Source organism: Thamnophis elegans, chromosome 7, assembly GCF_009769535.1.
Source record: "Thamnophis elegans isolate rThaEle1 chromosome 7, rThaEle1.pri, whole genome shotgun sequence".
Lineage (NCBI taxonomy): Eukaryota > Metazoa > Chordata > Lepidosauria > Squamata > Colubridae > Thamnophis > Thamnophis elegans.
The window spans coordinates 19,583,576-19,600,575 of NC_045547.1; the positions used below are offsets into that span (position 1 = coordinate 19,583,576).

The 17,000-nt window shown below is 40.0% G+C and overlaps 1 protein-coding gene across 1 annotated transcript in view; it reads right to left on the minus strand.

Annotated features, from left to right (window-relative positions):
* The window catches only part of SLC13A4 (solute carrier family 13 member 4), a 33,436-nt gene continuing 16,436 nt past the window's right edge, over nucleotides 1–17,000 (minus strand). The window contains exons 8-17 of the mRNA XM_032221109.1: nucleotides 15,872–15,949; nucleotides 13,827–14,017; nucleotides 12,297–12,416; nucleotides 9,771–9,872; nucleotides 8,566–8,667; nucleotides 5,065–5,162; nucleotides 3,617–3,747; nucleotides 2,511–2,672; nucleotides 1,791–1,928; nucleotides 1–141 (exon numbers count right to left, since the gene is read on the minus strand). Of these exons, the coding sequence (XP_032077000.1) occupies nucleotides 1–141; nucleotides 1,791–1,928; nucleotides 2,511–2,672; nucleotides 3,617–3,747; nucleotides 5,065–5,162; nucleotides 8,566–8,667; nucleotides 9,771–9,872; nucleotides 12,297–12,416; nucleotides 13,827–14,017; nucleotides 15,872–15,949 (1,263 nt within the window). The remainder of the gene's footprint in view (nucleotides 142–1,790; nucleotides 1,929–2,510; nucleotides 2,673–3,616; nucleotides 3,748–5,064; nucleotides 5,163–8,565; nucleotides 8,668–9,770; nucleotides 9,873–12,296; nucleotides 12,417–13,826; nucleotides 14,018–15,871; nucleotides 15,950–17,000) is intronic.

The following is a 17,000-nucleotide window of genomic DNA, read 5'->3' on the forward strand; positions in this document are numbered from 1 at the left end:
CTATGATGGGACAGTAATGTTATTACTGGCTTGGGCCCAATCAGGAAATATATCCAGTTGGAAGAGTCTAATTCCCCAAGTATTTATGGCCAATGTAACAATCACTAGTCCAATGATATTAACACCAAAGCCAGCTTTGATCTGCAAATAAAAAGAAAAATCACAATAATGAATATCAATCTGAATAAGGGCTTACAGTTCAAACACACCAGGTCCGGATAGGTTCTGACATTTTTTTTCCACGATTGGTTATAACTTTTACCTTATTTATACCTTGTCAGTAATATCAATAATATATTATAATTATTATAATTGTATAAACCAATATTCAACAACAATTCCACAATTATCCTTCCTTGGTATCACCTTTTAATATTTAAACAGTCCTATGTAATAATACTAATAATATTCTATTTGATTAATTTGATTAGTAAATATCATAAATTTATATATCACACCCTATTCTTATATCAATAAATGTCTCTCAGTTTTGTCAGTTGTTCAATATTCCGTTCTAATAATTAGTCTCTCTAAGTCACTCTCTCCTTGGTGTCAGTGTGGATGTCCACAAAGCAAAAGACAGACCTCTATTTCTTGTCTCTGGCACTGCTCCAAGCTCCTAGTCAGCTCAATAAAAAATTCAACCCAGTGGCAGAAGAACTGGTAAGCAGAAAAAAAGGGAACTCCGTTTGCCAGCCCGACTATTATGCAGTCACTTCTTTAAACCTTCCAAATCCTTCCGGCAAATTTTATCCCCTGAAGTCCATGTCTGGATTTTGTTTTTCCTGTGGCTGATCTTAAGGTTCCTGCGGCTGTCCCTTCCTGTCCGTTCTAGCTCAGCCTCTTTGCACTGCTTCTTTTCGGCAAAATTAAGCTGTAAAAAATAGGTTCTCTCTCAGCTTCTTCTTCTCTCAGCTCACCCATTTTGCCAGTTTCGCATTGCTTTCCTCTCTGGATTGTCGGCAATAATAAGCACCCGAATTTGTCTGCTTCTATTTCTGTTTCTTCCTTCTACGTGGCCACCATTGCTCAGTCCTAACCAGATATCCTACCATCTCTTCGTCCGTTTAGGGGGGGTTTCTCCTATCTGCCGGGGGATTTGCCTTACCACCCCGGCATCTGCAGAATATCCCCTTTGATCTGCTGGTCTCTTCAGGATCAGCAGTGCTCCAAAAGTGAGCCCACACGAAGAAATTAGAGTTAGGGGTTCGAGGAGCTCCCTTACCCCGCTCTAGGCACAGTGACGTCACCACCCGGAAGCCATGTTTTTCTCATAGACTAAATCCCGGGTGCATTTAGATCAGGTACAGTACTTAATTGGATTAGATCATTTCCTTCTGCTTCCAGATGTGTCCTCATGTTCACTTTGCCAAATTACAGCCAACAAGGCACTAACTGGGTTGAAATAACCCTAGCTCTATCTCTGATCTATCTATGTCAGTGTTTCTCAACCTTGCCATTTTAAAGATGGATGGACACATAAACTCTTAAACTTGTCAAGGTTGAGAAACACTAATCTATATTTTCTGTCTGAGATTTCCTTAATTCGAACCAAGACTTTTCCTTAACTATTTTTGCCTTTTGTAGCATTTTTGACACCATTCGTTGAGAGTTGGGGATGGTAGTGGCAATAATAGTGGTGGTGGAAACCATAATTTCAAAGCTATCATAAATGTAATTTGTACACTAACAAATAATGTAAATCTATTATTACTGCATCACAACATTTGTTGCACTGCTTCATTGTTTTTGAAATGTTCTTGGTTTAGTTGTGGGTGCTTAGTACATACCATATCTTTGATTTGACAGTGCCCATAAGTGAAGACAATGGCATTTGGAGGGTTGCCCACTGGTAGCATTACCGCAAAAGAGATGCACATAGTGACAGGGATCAGGGTGTACAGTGGGTTGATTTGGAGGCTTTCGGACTATAAAGAGAAAGAGGAAGACTAATTCTTTTGGTCACATGCATAATAAAACTGGAAAAACAATATTATTACATCTAGGGCCATGGCTTAGTATTAGACTAACGCACAGGTTATCTAGATTCACATTTTTTTTTCAACCATAGAGGTACCGTGCAAGTTATTGGAGAAATAAATAACTAACAATTAAGCTCAGAGAGCACCAAGGACCTTTCATTTCAATTCTGAACTACAAATATTCTCTATTGCAGAGGTGGGTTGCTCCTGGTTTGACCCAGATCAGGCGAACCAGTAGTAATGGTGGCGGGAGGCTCTGCCCACCTGCCCGGACACTTCTGCGCATGTGCAAAAAATGTAGCACATGCACGCAAGTGCGTGGGGGAGCGTGCCCAAACAGGTGATAAAAGAATTGGGAATCCTTAACAGTGGAGCCCACCACTGTTCTAATGATATGACTTTCTGATGTCTATGTATCTTGTGACTAGTCCATGTAAAAAAGGAAAACTGCCCTCTCTAGCTCTAAATGTGCCCCTTATCTTAAATGATTGCCTAACCTTGTTTTAACAAATCCTAATCTGTACTCACCATACCACATAGAATTGGGAGGAAGATTGTTATGGTTGCAGGATTGCTAACAAACTCCGTTACTACGGACACCAGGAGGCAGGCCAGGAGACTGACTGCCCAGGATGGAAGGCTACTCAGGGACAACATTTGCCTCCCAATCCACATCGAAAGTCCAGAGGTCTGAGGGGCAAAGAAAAGGAAAAACAAACAGATTGTAGTTCTTGCAGTAGCTGTTCCAAGCATTAACCCCCAGTTCTGAAGGAATAAAAAAAGTGGCTTCAATGCTTCCACATATTGGCAGTTCGATTGTTCATGCGGTGTGTGAATTCCCCTCAGATCTACTCTCATTTATTGCCTTCCCTTGAGATTCTGTTAAAAAGAAGTCTGGGAAAGACTTTAGGAGGAAGTGAATCAAGCATGTCTCTATCTGTTTATCCCTTTTCTGAAGAGCCATTGTGGCGCAGTGGTTAGTATGCAGTATTGCAGGCTAACTCTGGCCACTGCCAGGAGTTCGATCCTGACTGGCTCAAGGTTGACTCAGCCTTCCATCCTTCTGATAAAATGAGGATGGTAAAATGAGGACCATGTTTGCTGGGGGCAATATGCTGACTTTGTAAACCACTTAGAGAGTGCTATAAAGCACTATGAAGTGGTATATAGAGCCGAGGTGGCGCAGTGGTTAGGGTGCAGTACTGCAGGCCACTTCAGCTGACTGTGATCTGCAGTTCAGCGGTTCAAATCTCACCGGCTCAAGGTCGACTCAGCCTTCCATCCTTCCAAGGTGGGTGAAATGAGGACCCAGACTGTGGGGGCAAGTTGCTGACTCAAGTTGCTAAAAAAATCTGTAAACCGCTTAGAGAGGGCTGATAACCCCATAAAGCGGTATATAAGTCTAATAAATAAATAAACACTGGCAGCATTGTAGTTTTGTAGGCAACATAGCACTTCATCACATAAAGCAGTGTTTCTTAACCTTGGTAGCTTGAAGACGTGTGGCCTTTAACCCCCAGAATTCTGGTTGGCTGGGGAATTCTGGGACATGAAGTCCACACACCTTCAAGCTGCCAAGGTTGAAGTGACATAGATATTACAATGGGTGAATATCTTGAAGTTAATTATCTTACCTTGCATCCAGCTGCTAAAGCATAACCTCCTCCAACCAAAACTACTATCTCCCATGGCATTGTTTTCTCAAAGTCCTTCCAGGTGATTATGGACTCTCCTGAGTTAACATCCATAGACTTATTAACATGGCCTATGACAAAATAAAATATACTTGCTTTATTTCTAGATTCTTTTGCAGATGGGAACTGCACCGTCTAAGAAGAAATATCCCAAAGGTAATTTTTTTTCAGGAGGCAACTGGATTTTCTTGTTTTTTTTTCTTTGAAGGTGTTTTGCTTCTTATGCTGCCATTCTCCACTATCCTGTCAGAACTTAAGAAGCTTCTTGGATGAGAAGTGAAACATCTTCAAAAGAAAAAAAAAACAAGAAAGTCCAGTTGCCTCCTGAAAAAGTATCTTTGGGACAACAATGACCTGGATGACTGAGAATCTCTACAGACGTCTACAAAGAAATACTTTCTCAGCAGAATGTGGAAATCAGTAATGTCTAAGGTAACATCTTGCACTTATCAGACATATTAGATGAATACAAGTTGAGACTCTATAAAGACTGCAGAGAAGAGCAACAAAGAGGATTAGGGGACTGGAGGCTAAAACATATAAAGTACAGTTGTGGAATTGGTTATGTTTAGTTTAATGAAAAGAAGGACTAGGGGAGACACCATAGCAGTGTTCCAATATCTCAGGGCCTGCCACAAAAAAAGAGGGAGTCAAACTATTCTCCAAAGCACCTGAGGGCAGGACAAGAAGCAATGGGTGAAAACTAATCAAGGAGAGAAGCAACTTGGAACTAAGGATAAATTTCCTGACAGTTAGAGCAATTAATCAGTGGAACAAGTTGCCTCCGGAAGTTGTGAATGCTCCAACACTGGAAATTTTAAAGAGATTGGACAACCATTTGTCTGAAACTGTATAGGGTTTCCTGCCTAGGCAGGGAGTTGGACTAGAAGACCTCCAAGGTTCCTTCCAACTCTGTTATTCTATTCTATTCTAAAACCAATGTAACTGGAAGGTATCAGGTTAAGCAAATGTAGTCTAAGGAAATGGACAGGAAAAAAGAAGGTTTCTGTCAGAGAAGGCTATGATGTTTGGGGCACTGACTGCTAATATTTAGATCTGGCGATTCAATTCAATTTATTGAAGTCATAGAGCAGTAGGTCAGAATTAAAATAGCTATCTGAAAGCTGCAGTTTCCTCATCCTTCTTTTTGCCCTTGGCATTCACAAGCTAAGATTAATCAGAATATGTGTAATTCCTGGCCTGTGGCAAATTTTTAATTTGGTCTGTTGTCCAGCTAAACATCTACCCCAAGGAGACTATCTATCTGGGAAGTAACAGTATAATTGTGAGCAACAATTGTGATGTGAATATGCAAACTCAGTTTTGGATACTGACACCAACTGAAATAAAACAATGTCAAACATTGCTCCATATATAAGCCTTCATACCTTTCGTCTTTTTCCAAAAACATGGCTTTTTCGCTGGAATCAAAAAGAGGAGAAAACCAAGGAAAACAGAGACGGTGGCATCTGTCCGATAGCCTTTCCTAGGAAAACCATGAAACAGTTTTACAACAGCTGCTGGCTGTAATCAACAGATAGATGAATTTTCTGACGCATGTCCTCTTTTCCCTTACTGGCTCCATGCACATACCATTTATTTGATGAATCATGGTTTCTTAAACAAGCCATGGCATCCTGGTTTTCACATAATTCCATGCTATAATGCCTGGATCCTCATTGTGCCACAACTGAGCCAAGCTATGTTTTAGCATGGAGTGCAAAGATTTGCAAGAACATTCTGTAATAATTACCGAGTCAGGCAATTTTATCTTGCATGGTACAGAAATTGTTTAAGGAACAAGAAAAATGGATAAGATAAGTGGAGGAATTATGATATTGTTCTGTATTATTTCCTCCACAACCAATGAGAAAGTATGGATGGTGGCTTCCAGAAGCAGACTACAGATATTCAAAGAATATATAGTAGTAGAGATGGTAATCAAGGGCTCAGTGGCTAAGATGCTGAGCTTGTCGATCAGAAAGGTCAGCAGTTCGGAGGTTCGAATCCCTAGCGCCACGTAACCGAGTGAGCTCCCGTTACTTGTCCCAGCTTCTGCCAACCTAGCAGTTCGAAAGCATGTAAAAATGCAAGTAGAAAAATAGGGACCTTTGGTGGGAAGGTAATAGCATTCCGTACACCTTCTGCATTTAGTGATGCTGACCACATGACCACAGAGACATCTTCACACAGCGCTGGCTCTTCAGCTTTGAAAGGGAGATGAGCATCGCCCCCTAGAGTCAGGAACAACTAGCACATATGTGCGAGGGGAACCTTTACCTTTAGAGATGGTAATTTAATTACCCTCAAAATCTGGTGGAAGACACATTCAGCTTAGTATGATTCTTCCAGGAAATTCCTAATTTGTGCTGCTGTTGATTTTCTCATTCAAAAAGTGGAGAAATGAACAAGAAGACCCAAGGTTTATAACAGTACAGCTGGTCCTTGATGTACGACCACAATTGATCCCAACATTTTTGTTGGTAAGTGACACAATTGTTAGGTGAATTTTACCCCATTTTACCACCTTTCTTGCCACAGCTGTTAAGTTAATCACTGCAGTGTGTTAAGTTAATAACATGATTGTTAATTGAATCTGGCTTCCCCATTTGACTTTGCTTGTGAGAAAGTCACAAAAGGTGATTAAATTTCTCTGGACACGACTACCATCATAAATATGAATCAATTCCCAAATTTTAATTTACGTAACCATGGGGATGTTGCAACGGTCATAAGTGTGAAAAATGGCCATGAGGTTTTTTTTCAGTGGTTGTAACTGTGAATGGTCACTAAATGAATTTTTGTGAGCTGAGGTTACCTATGTTAACCTTATAGGAGAAATTCAGCGGAGAAATGGGAGCATCAGAAATATTGGGGATTATAATTATTGTTTATTATATTGTTATGTGATCATGTAACGGAGAAGTTCTGAATCTGAATTTAAACACAACATCATGCACACATCCTCACACACACCTCAGAGCAATGATGAATAGGATTGCTCTGAGTTTATTATTCTACATGTTACACAAGTACTACATCAGGAGAAGTTAACAAGAAAAAGATCTCAAACCTAGAATTCCTAAAACAAAATGTAGACTTAAAAATATTTTAATAAAGAAAGAAATGAAAAACAGTAGAAGACATTATTTCAGTTACAGGGGAAAAAAACTTTGAAGATCTAAACACACAGAAGGACACGTACAGAAGGTGAAAAGAAATAGCGGTTATCAAACATCTGGAATCATTCTTTCCATGCTCTACACTGTGATGGATGATCCTAAACATTATTTTGCTAGCATGTGAAATGATATGATATTTGAAATGATGTGAACGATAGCTTTAGTCCAACAGGACTGGAAAGATAAGGTTTTTGCTTGTCAGCAGTACACTGAAAAATATATAAGTATAAGAAAGTTACTGACTATGTGCTGTTTTGGGAGAAAATACATGATAAATAAGGAGAAATTTCCTGAACAGTTAATCAGTGGAACAACTTGTCTCCAGAAGTTGTGAATGCTCCAGCACTGGAAGTTTTTAAGAAGAGATTAGATAACCATTTGTCTGAAGTGGTGAAGGGTTTCCTGCCTGAACAGAGGGTTGGACTAGAAGACCTCCAAGGTCCCTTCCAACTCTGTTATTCTATTCTATTCTAAATAGGCCTCGGTTATGTCATTTTGTATAGATACAGAATTGAAGATAGTTGATGAATACAATTAAAGTTGTAGTATATGGTGGAGATGAAACAGGTACGAGAATAAATAGGATGATTCAGCACTGAGCAAGAAGTAAGACAAAAATGTATGGTGACCCAATGTCATTTAATCTATTTATGTATGGATGCATAAAGATTGCTTGTACTAACATTACATTTTTGTTGGTTAGCAACATGAAGTTACTTGTATTTTTATATTCAGGTGAATTCATGTCAGCAAACATACCTAACAGTCATTTTTTCCTTCTCTTTTCCCCTCGGCAATAACCTGCTAAGGTGGGATGGGCTGAGAGAGAGTGATTGGCCCGCTTTCATGCCTAAAATAGGACTAGAATCCACAGACTTCTGGTTTCCATCCTGGTGCCTTAACATATTTAATTTTTGGCTTTCCATTTCATATTTATAGAGAGCCAATTTGGTTGCCATGGGTAAGGCCACTTCATTTCAACCCTAAGAAGGAGTCAATGGCAAAGCCATTTCTGGATCAACTTGACAAGAAAATTACAGGCAAATGCCAGGAGTCAAGATTGTGGCTGCTGCTTGGTGGGCAAGGCTTGGCTTGATGGGCATTGCTTGGTGGGTGTGGCAGCGGAAGGCTATTATAAACTCTCCATTCTCTCCCCACTCCAGGGGAAGGTTATTGCAAAATCTGCCTTTCCACCCCACTCCAGGGGAGGGATGCTGTAAAATGTGCTTGTACGATTACTGCAGTGGTGAGATTCAAAAATGTTTACTATCGGTTCTGTGGGCGCGACTTGGTAGGCATGGCATGGTTGGTGGGCGTGGCTTGGTAGGCATGGCAGGGGAAAGATACTGTAAAATCTCCATTCCCTCCCCACTCCAGGGGAAGGATACTGCAAAATCCCCATTTCCTTCCAATCAGCTGGGACTCGGGAGGCAGGGAATAGATGTGGGCGGGGCCAGTCAGAGGTGGTATTTACCGGTTCTCCAAACTACTCAAAATTTCTGCTATCGGTTCTCCAGAACTGCTCAGAATCTGCTGAATGCTACCTCTGGTAAGGACAGTCAGATACTGGTCTAATCTAGCTAAGAATCTTCTGTTAAGTCTAGCTAACTGTCAAACTAAGCCATTATATAACGAGTTTTCTGATTTACAGTTGAGTTTTGGTGCAGGAAACTCGACCTTGTACTTCTAAGTACTGTAGATACTTACTGTCCAAAGAAGGAAGACCAGCCTGGAACAAATCCAGGCTCTCTTGTAAACCAGAGCAAAGCCATCACGATGAAGAAGAATGCAGTCACCATCTCAGGATAGCTAGAAAGGAAATATTTATGTATGTTTTAAAAGAGGCGTTTAAGATAGAATCCCACAACCCAATACTTTGTTGATTAGTTCCACTCAGAATGTAGAAGGTAGTTCCTCCATGTTGACTTCATCCATGCTGTTTCTTGGATCTTGGTCCACGGATATATAATTTCTCAATCTGGCACTTCCAAAAGTACTGAAACAGCAGTAGCTGGAACTTCCATCCAGCTATCATGTGTGGAAATCATAGAAGTTCTAATATGTCTGGAAAGTGACAGATTGGTTCAGTGTAATACCATAAGTGTATTACGCTGTTCTCGTTTTATACTTGTTTTTTCTTTACTTCATTCTCGTTCCCTTTAGAATTACTGTACGGTACTTTTGATTCTGTTTGGTTTTGTTGCACATTGTCCAGAAATGGTTCAGAGTTGGGTGGTACCTAATTTGAACACATTTAAATTAAATTAATACAGATTCCAGGAATGGTGTAGCGGGCTCAAAGGCAAGATTTTAGGCAGACATATCAGCTTTACTTGCAAAGTAAACTGCTTATATTGCTGTTTAAAGGTGATCCTTTGTAAGCCAATTAAACTTATAATTTACAATTACCTAATTCTACCACTGGCTATAATAATTCTCAGCTACCACCACTCAGTGCAAGAAACCTGTTACAAAAAATTTTGCATGTGGACTATGAACATAAATTGAGGTAATTATTTTCAATAGCAAGAAAGCTACTCTCCAAATGAATAAGGTGTCAGGTTTCTGAAAGATGCCCTAATTGATTCATGAGCCTCGAGCCAAGTTTCAAAAGAAAACCAGTCATTTATTAGGAGCACCATTTCGGCAATACCTATTGCAGTCAGATCTAAGCCTCATTTCAATTATAGCTGAACTTTATCTCTGTTCCTTCCCTCCCCTCAGTTTGTGTCATAAATCACATTCTCCAACTAGGTGCACCCCTCACAAGCCTGCTGTAGTAATCTGAGATCTGACTCTAGCCACAGGTATGCGTGGAATTTGCTCCCCAACTTTCCTCACCATGGCAACTTTATGAGTTTACATAAGGGTTTCATAATGTCTAGAAGTGGAATGGGTACCGTTTTTCTTACCTAATATCTCCCAGCTTCTCGTATTCTTCTTGGATTCTCTTCTCAGACATTTCTTCCCTCTTGGTCTTCTTCTTCTTGCTTATTGAGCAGGTTTCTCTGAAACTGAAAATAAATAGGAGATGGGGAAAAGAGAATGCAGTTAGAGCATGGAACTCCAGCAAGATTTGCAGCAAATCTATATTGGCTCTGACATCCACACCACAGGGAGAGTTGAATTAATGCCAGAAAAAAGTATTCAGTTTACCAACTGGGTTTGTTCCTCAGTACTCATAAAAAGGAACAGAAGGAGGTCCTTCTGTGTACATTTAGTTCATAAAGTATTTAAAATCCTTTGTGGATTTTTCCCTGAAATGAAATAGATTCATACCATAATTCATTTTGGAATTGGTGTTTCTAAGCACAACACAAGAAGATTTTTTTCTGAATCAGATCACAGGAGTATATAAGTCAACATATAAGCCAGCAATTGCACCCAGGGGTGCAATTCAGCAGGTTCTGACAAGTTCTGGAGAACCAGTAATGGAAATTTTGAGTAGTTCAGAGAACCGGCAAATACAACTTCTGGCTGGCTCCAGAGTGGGAAGGGAATGGGGATTTTGCAGTATCCTTCCCCTGCCATGCCCACCAAGCCATGCCTACAGAAGTGGTAATTAAAAAAATGAATTTCACCACTGATCTGACCCACATTACTTACCATCAGCACAAGTAAACAATGTATACATATTTTAAGTCTATTTCAATTTAACCAAAGTGTGAAGGTCAAAACCAAACTATGATTTACATCTCAGTTTGAACTTGCATCCGATCAAGCTTTTTTTGATGCAAAATTAAACATTCTGATTTAACTGAAGTGGTTTCAAAATTCTAGTTTGCTTTCCAATTGTTTTTACTTTGAGTTTGCATTTTACATCATACCAAAAGATATGGACAAAGGCACTTACAGCTCTAATGATTCAATTTTCAAAACTTCTAAAGCACAGGAAAGGAAATTCTATTGACTTGGGATATTCTCCTTTAATAAGAATTGGGTTTTTGCTTAACTCCTGTTCTTTGGGCAATCTTATCCCGTCTCTTTCAGCTTCTGGCTTTCTACTGCCATATTTTCCCCATTACTTGGAACAAGCAAGATAGCTTTAGGCTTCTTTAAAACTCCAACTTTTGGATCATTGCTATGTCACGTTTTCAATATAATACATTCTTGAATTCATTGCAGTAAACAGAATTACAGATTCATAAACCCCAAAATGTACATTTTGTAATAAAAAACATTTGAAGTGGGCAATGCCAACAGAATGTAACTGTTAATTGTGCAAAAATCATGTTCAGACCTGTTGAGTATATATTATTTCTGATTTATTATATCTTATTTTTATTAGGAAACAAAATGTCTCAAGAGATTGATTGGAGCCCTTCCAGATAAGGCCAATGGCAGCTTGAGGTCATTGCCAGCTTCCAGCTATTTGTGTACTGGCATGAAAACAATTTCTTTCTTTATAATAATCCTCAGGGTTGCAAAACAGTCTCCTTTAAAAAAGATTAACTAAAACAAATGATACAAAATCTAAAACAGTTGAAAGCAAAACCTGCTATTAGAAACAGAAGAATACAAGAATCATTCAGGTTACCAGAACTGGGCTACACAAATCCCAGCCATTAAATTGTTTCTATATTCTATGCCCTGATATACTAATTATCTGGATGTTTACAGCCCACTTCTTGTAACTGTAACTGTATTATTTGTTACTTGCTGATGCTAGTCCTTGGCCTCCATTTCATAGCTTTGATAGTCCATAGTGGACACTGGGACATTTTTGGTGTAATATCAGCATGATGTAGAGCTGAGGTGGCGCAGTGGTTAAATGCAGCACTGCAGGCTACTTCAGCTGACTGCAGTTCTGCAGTTCGGCTGTTCAAATCTCACCGGCTCAGGGTTGACTCAGCCTTTCATCCTTCCGAGGTGGGTAAAATGAGGACCCGGATTGTTGTTGGGGGCAATATGCTGACTCTGTAAACCACTTAGAGAGGGCTGAAAGCCCTATGAAGCGGTATATAAGTCTAACTACTATTGCTATTGCTATGTAGTGCTCTTACTCAGAGATGGGCATCACATTCTGTAACAACTGGTTCTCTCAGAACCAAAAATGTGAGAATGCAGGCAGCGAAAAAACAACGATTATATAGGATGGGATAGCTCCAGTGCGGGTTGAAACTACCATAGCAGCCCACCTCTGCTCTTACTATAGATTGGGAATGTTGATAGATAGGGCAGGTTTCTGTCGGACCCAAAAACGTGGTGATTCTTCCAAGCCAAATTCTTTATTGTTTCCATACCTGTAGACAGAATCTTGCCAGAGTAAGAACTTTATTATCTGCTGTTCCCATATACTCTGGGAACTATTAGGGAAGGGCTGTCTCTTTCTGCTACACATAATATCTGGACTTAGTTGTCTCTTATTCCTCTGGAATGCCCCCTCTTTCTCCTGCCTGGGAATCCAGCCTAGTATATTCCACCACAGTTTCACTTACTTGCAACCAAGGAAAAGCCAATGCATCCAGAACCAGGTTAACACCAGCATAATGAGCGAGATAGGTAAACTGAATAAGAACCAGGTTCCAAAATTCACCACATCTGAATTTGGGTAATGGCTGTAAAGAAGTCAAAAGAAATGTATTCACAATTTATTTAAAGCTTGCTTGGGCATCACCAATTCACCACCACCCTTAGTGTGGAAGAATGTACAGTTTTTACAGTATTACATTATTTTAAACTTGTTTCATCAACCCAAGGGAAGAAGATCAAACAGGATGGGGGGGGGGGAGACAAGAAAGAAAAAAAAGGTTGAATTCATTGAAAAGGAAAAAAAAATCTTAGCAGTCAGATTAGCAACTAAGTATGCAAACACGAGGAAATACCTTTCCTCTGATGTAATCATTCTCTTAGCTACCATGGGAGAATTTTTTGATGAAGTCCTGCAGGGTTGCAAGACTGCCCCTATCCAGAGTGTCTGCTACATCTTTCCAACCAAATGCATTGGAAAGTTACCCATTCCAGCTAAATCTTATTTGAGTAGAATAAATTTATTGTGATACTGATGGAATGTTTATGAAATATAACATGTAGTAGCTTTAGAACAGTATTTCTCAACCTTGGCGACTTTAAGTCCTGTAGACTTCAACTCCCAGAATCCCCCAGCCAGCATAGCTGGCTGGGGAATTCTGGGTGTTGAAGTCCACAGGACTTAAAGTCGCCAAGGTTGAGAAACACTGCTTTAGAAGAAGCATATCTTTCCCCTACCCCATTTTTTCTGTGTAAAAGATTGAAAACCAGCCACAGGCCTGAAACTAGGAAGAGAACACAAATCTTTGGTTCACGAGTTTCTTGATTCCTCAAGTGCTTTCTAATCTTCCATCAAACTCATAGTCTTTGATGGGAACTTTTCTATGTAGATGAGCTTCATTTGGTACTTTCTCACCATTTATTTGCAGAAAAGAATTGGAAGCGATTGTATGGAATCCAACTTTTTGCTTAATGCAAGATTCCAGATTAAAGCATTGGCAGTCAACGGCTGTCTAATCTCTCTCTGAACATATCCAGCCACATAGAGCTTGCCAATTCTTTTATCATTGGTTGTTATCTTTAGGATGTTTTCCCTATCGTTCAGATGGCCTATGCCATTTTGTAACTTATAGCTATTGTTTTGTCTCCTGTACTTTAGGATAATACGCACTAAGGGAAAAAAAAATCTCAGTCATTTCTATGCAGCATTTTTTCAAGTGTGAATGGAGCGGTGCGGTGGGCTAGAGACGGAGCTCTTGCCTCACAATCAGGAGGCTGTGAGTTCGATCCTAGGGAGAGGCAGATATTTCTCCCTCTGGGCACACTGAGAATATATCTGCTGAACAAAATTCCACATTGACAACAGGAAGGGCATCTGGCCATTAAAACACTCTGGCTCCATTTAGTTGCCCAGACTCGCCTGTTTCCTTAGTTTTCAGGGATCAGGGTAAACACACATGTTTTCACATCAGTTTCAGCCAGAGTTTATTAATACTTACTTGTTGAAATATTCTAGGAAGATGAGGTTGGTGGAAGTGCCAATGATGGTTGTGAGTCCACCGATAGTTGCTGCGTAGGAAATGCTCAGGGAGAGGCATTTGCAGACCATATGATCATGCTTGGATGGATATTGCTGTTTGCTATCTTGGTCCAAATTTTGAGATTGGGATGGCAGAACAAGTATTTGAGCCTGGGGGGATGGGAAAGCACATCATTTGTGTTTGTCCATGTGTTTGCTTTAAACAAACATGGCAGTCAATCTTCATTCTTCTAGACCAACATTCTCCAACCCAGGGTCGTGAAGAAACGTTGAGACTGCAATTCTCAGAATTCCTGGTCAGCCTGGAAACGTTACTCTTGTTGTCTTAGTATTCTGATAGCTGAAGCTCCAGCAAATTTGCTGAAGGCTGAGTTGGAACAAATTATCAGAAAGACCTTCAAACTGAAATCACACAACTGCCCTCCCAAGCCTCCAGGAGCACTCTGGAAGCCTCCTAAAGCCTATGCACAGCCATTTTGGCGAAGGGGGCAGGGATTCGGGAAGCCAAAAACTCTGTATTCAGTGTATAAGACGCACCCAGATTTTCACCTTCTTTTTTTGAGGGAGAAAGGTGCGTCTTGTAGTCAGAAAAATACAGTAGGTCTTGACTTCAGAATGGGACAACTCACTGCCCTCACTTCTTCTACAGCATCAGAGCATGATCAAGAGCCGAGGTGGCGCAGTGGTTAAATGCAGCACTGCAGGCTACTTCAGCTGACTGCAGTTCAGCAGTTCGGCTGTTCAAATCTCACCAGCTCAGGGTTGACTCAGCCTTCCATCCTTCCGAGGTGGGTGAAATGAGGACCCAGACTGTGGGGGAAATATGCTGACTCTGTAAACCACTTAGAGAGGGCTGAAACCCCTATGAAGCGGTATATAAGTCTAACTGCTATTGCTATTGCTATTGCTATTGCTATTGCTATGCTGGGAGCTGTAGTTCATCAATATCTGGAAGGCCGCACGCATACATACATGGATTCTACCTATGAGCAGGAAATTGAATATCCTATATAACCTGTCCGTTGTCTTCACTACTTCAATGTGTCCTGTTTGAACTTTTAATGTTTATGCTCTTTTGTTGTTCAAGTTGATTGTCGTTTTTTTTCTTTGTATATTTTTGTGTTATTTATTACATATTTAAAGAGAGACAAGCAATTTCTGTAATAGAGAGACGGAAGAGATGAATACCCTGTTTTCCCCAAAATAAGACCTCCCCGGATAATAAGCAGAATCGGGCTTTTGAGCGCATGCACTAAAATAAGCCCTCCCTGAAAATATTGCAGCCATGAGGTGACCATGCTCGCTGCCTCCTGCACCTCAAAAATAATAAGACCTCCCCAAAAATAAGGCCAAGCACTTATTTCAGGGGGGGGGGTCAAAAGAAAACAAGACCCTGTCTTATTTTCGAGGAAACATGGTAGATATATATGATTGCAGTTGTTCTACAAAAGAAAAGGGTTGATTTCCCCCCCTTGTTTATGAAGATAATCTTTAAATACAAAGTTGAAAGCTGAAACTATATCTTGTTCTGGCCTTGCAAACTGGCTAACAGCTCATTGAATATTGCTCCAATTATAAACTTTAAAAACATTATTTTGTGTGGAGACAAACATTAAGTCCAGGTTCATTTACTCTTCACCCAATAAGATTTAGTTTCAGAAATTAGCTAGTCACATCGTAGCTTATTTTTGGTATACTATGGCTCCAGTTAGCTAAAAATGTAATTAAATTTGGACTGCTCCAGGAAAAGGATCAGATTCAACCATGCTGCAATTTCATGGTTAACCACAATAATTTCCTAGTATGTATGGTAAGGCAATCATCTCCAGATGTTAATTCTTGTAGCAAAGTAGATTTCTTGTTTCAGTGCAGTTGACTACTGTGCTGTCTGTTGACTAGGCAGTGAAGCTCTAGATTAACTGTCTTATAAGAAGAAAATGGAGCAAGAAACTCAGTGGCTTGAAGAAGAAATAGACTTACTGAAGATAAAAATAATGTTCTCACCTGGGGTAGATGTTGCCCATTGGTTCTGGAATTCATTGATCCAATCGTGTTGGCTATCATGTGTACCCCATTCATATTCTGGGAACAGAAATATTTTATTAGAAAACATCACTTTTCATCTTCTTCAATCACTCCCCCACCCCACAAAATTCTAGGAATATTTCCACAAGTTAAATTGTTTGGCAACAACTGCCTAATCTACCATGAATAAGTTTTAATCTAAAGAAGGTATTTTCCTGGAAAATCAGCATGTGCATCATGAGGTTTACCCTTTGTCACTTTATTCTGAGTAATAAAATTTAGAAAAACAGAGATTGCATTAACAGTATCCATGAGGGGGATTCATTTTTCTTATCAATTCTCATTTTGGTAAGAAAGATTTTGATTCCAAAAATATCTTTTGCAAAGAAGAAGACATTTCCTATTAAATCAGAATAAGCCTGGTCTTGTTTATTGGGGTGGTGGTTTTATAAATATCTGGGAGTCAAGCCACATGAACTGAAATTGGCAGCCAGTGCAGTGATCATATACTGGTGTTAAATCTACTGTCACTGATTAGCAGGTGACTAATCTAGACAACTGAAGCTTACAGGTGATCTTCAAAGACAGCCCCATGTGGAATGAGATGGACTTGTCTAGATGTGAAGTGATGAGGACACAAATCACTTTTGTGAGGACTTTACAATTCAGGCAGGCTTGTAATTGTTATACCAACCAAAGTTAACCACAGCTTCTATCTGTTGTCCCAGAAAAAGTGATGAGTTTAGGACAGGGATGTCAAATTTGCATCATCACGGCGTTGTCACTTGATGTATCACAACTTTTCCCCCCCTTGCTAAACTGGGCATGGGCATGGTCAGCGCATGGCGCATCCAGCCCACGGGCCACAGGTTTGACAGCCCTGGTCTAGGAGGCCCCTCAAAGTGAAAACATGCTTAAGGGGAATATAAACGCTGCATAGCTCTCAGATAGTCTTAAAGCTTCCTGTACAATTTCTGGATGGTGCTCCTGTATCCAGAAACAAATATGTGGACATGTACACTATCGGTTGTAATAGATTTGTGCTTTGTACTGAAGACATGTCCCTGGAACTTTTGCCTATAAATCTGAATAGTTATATCTTTATGTT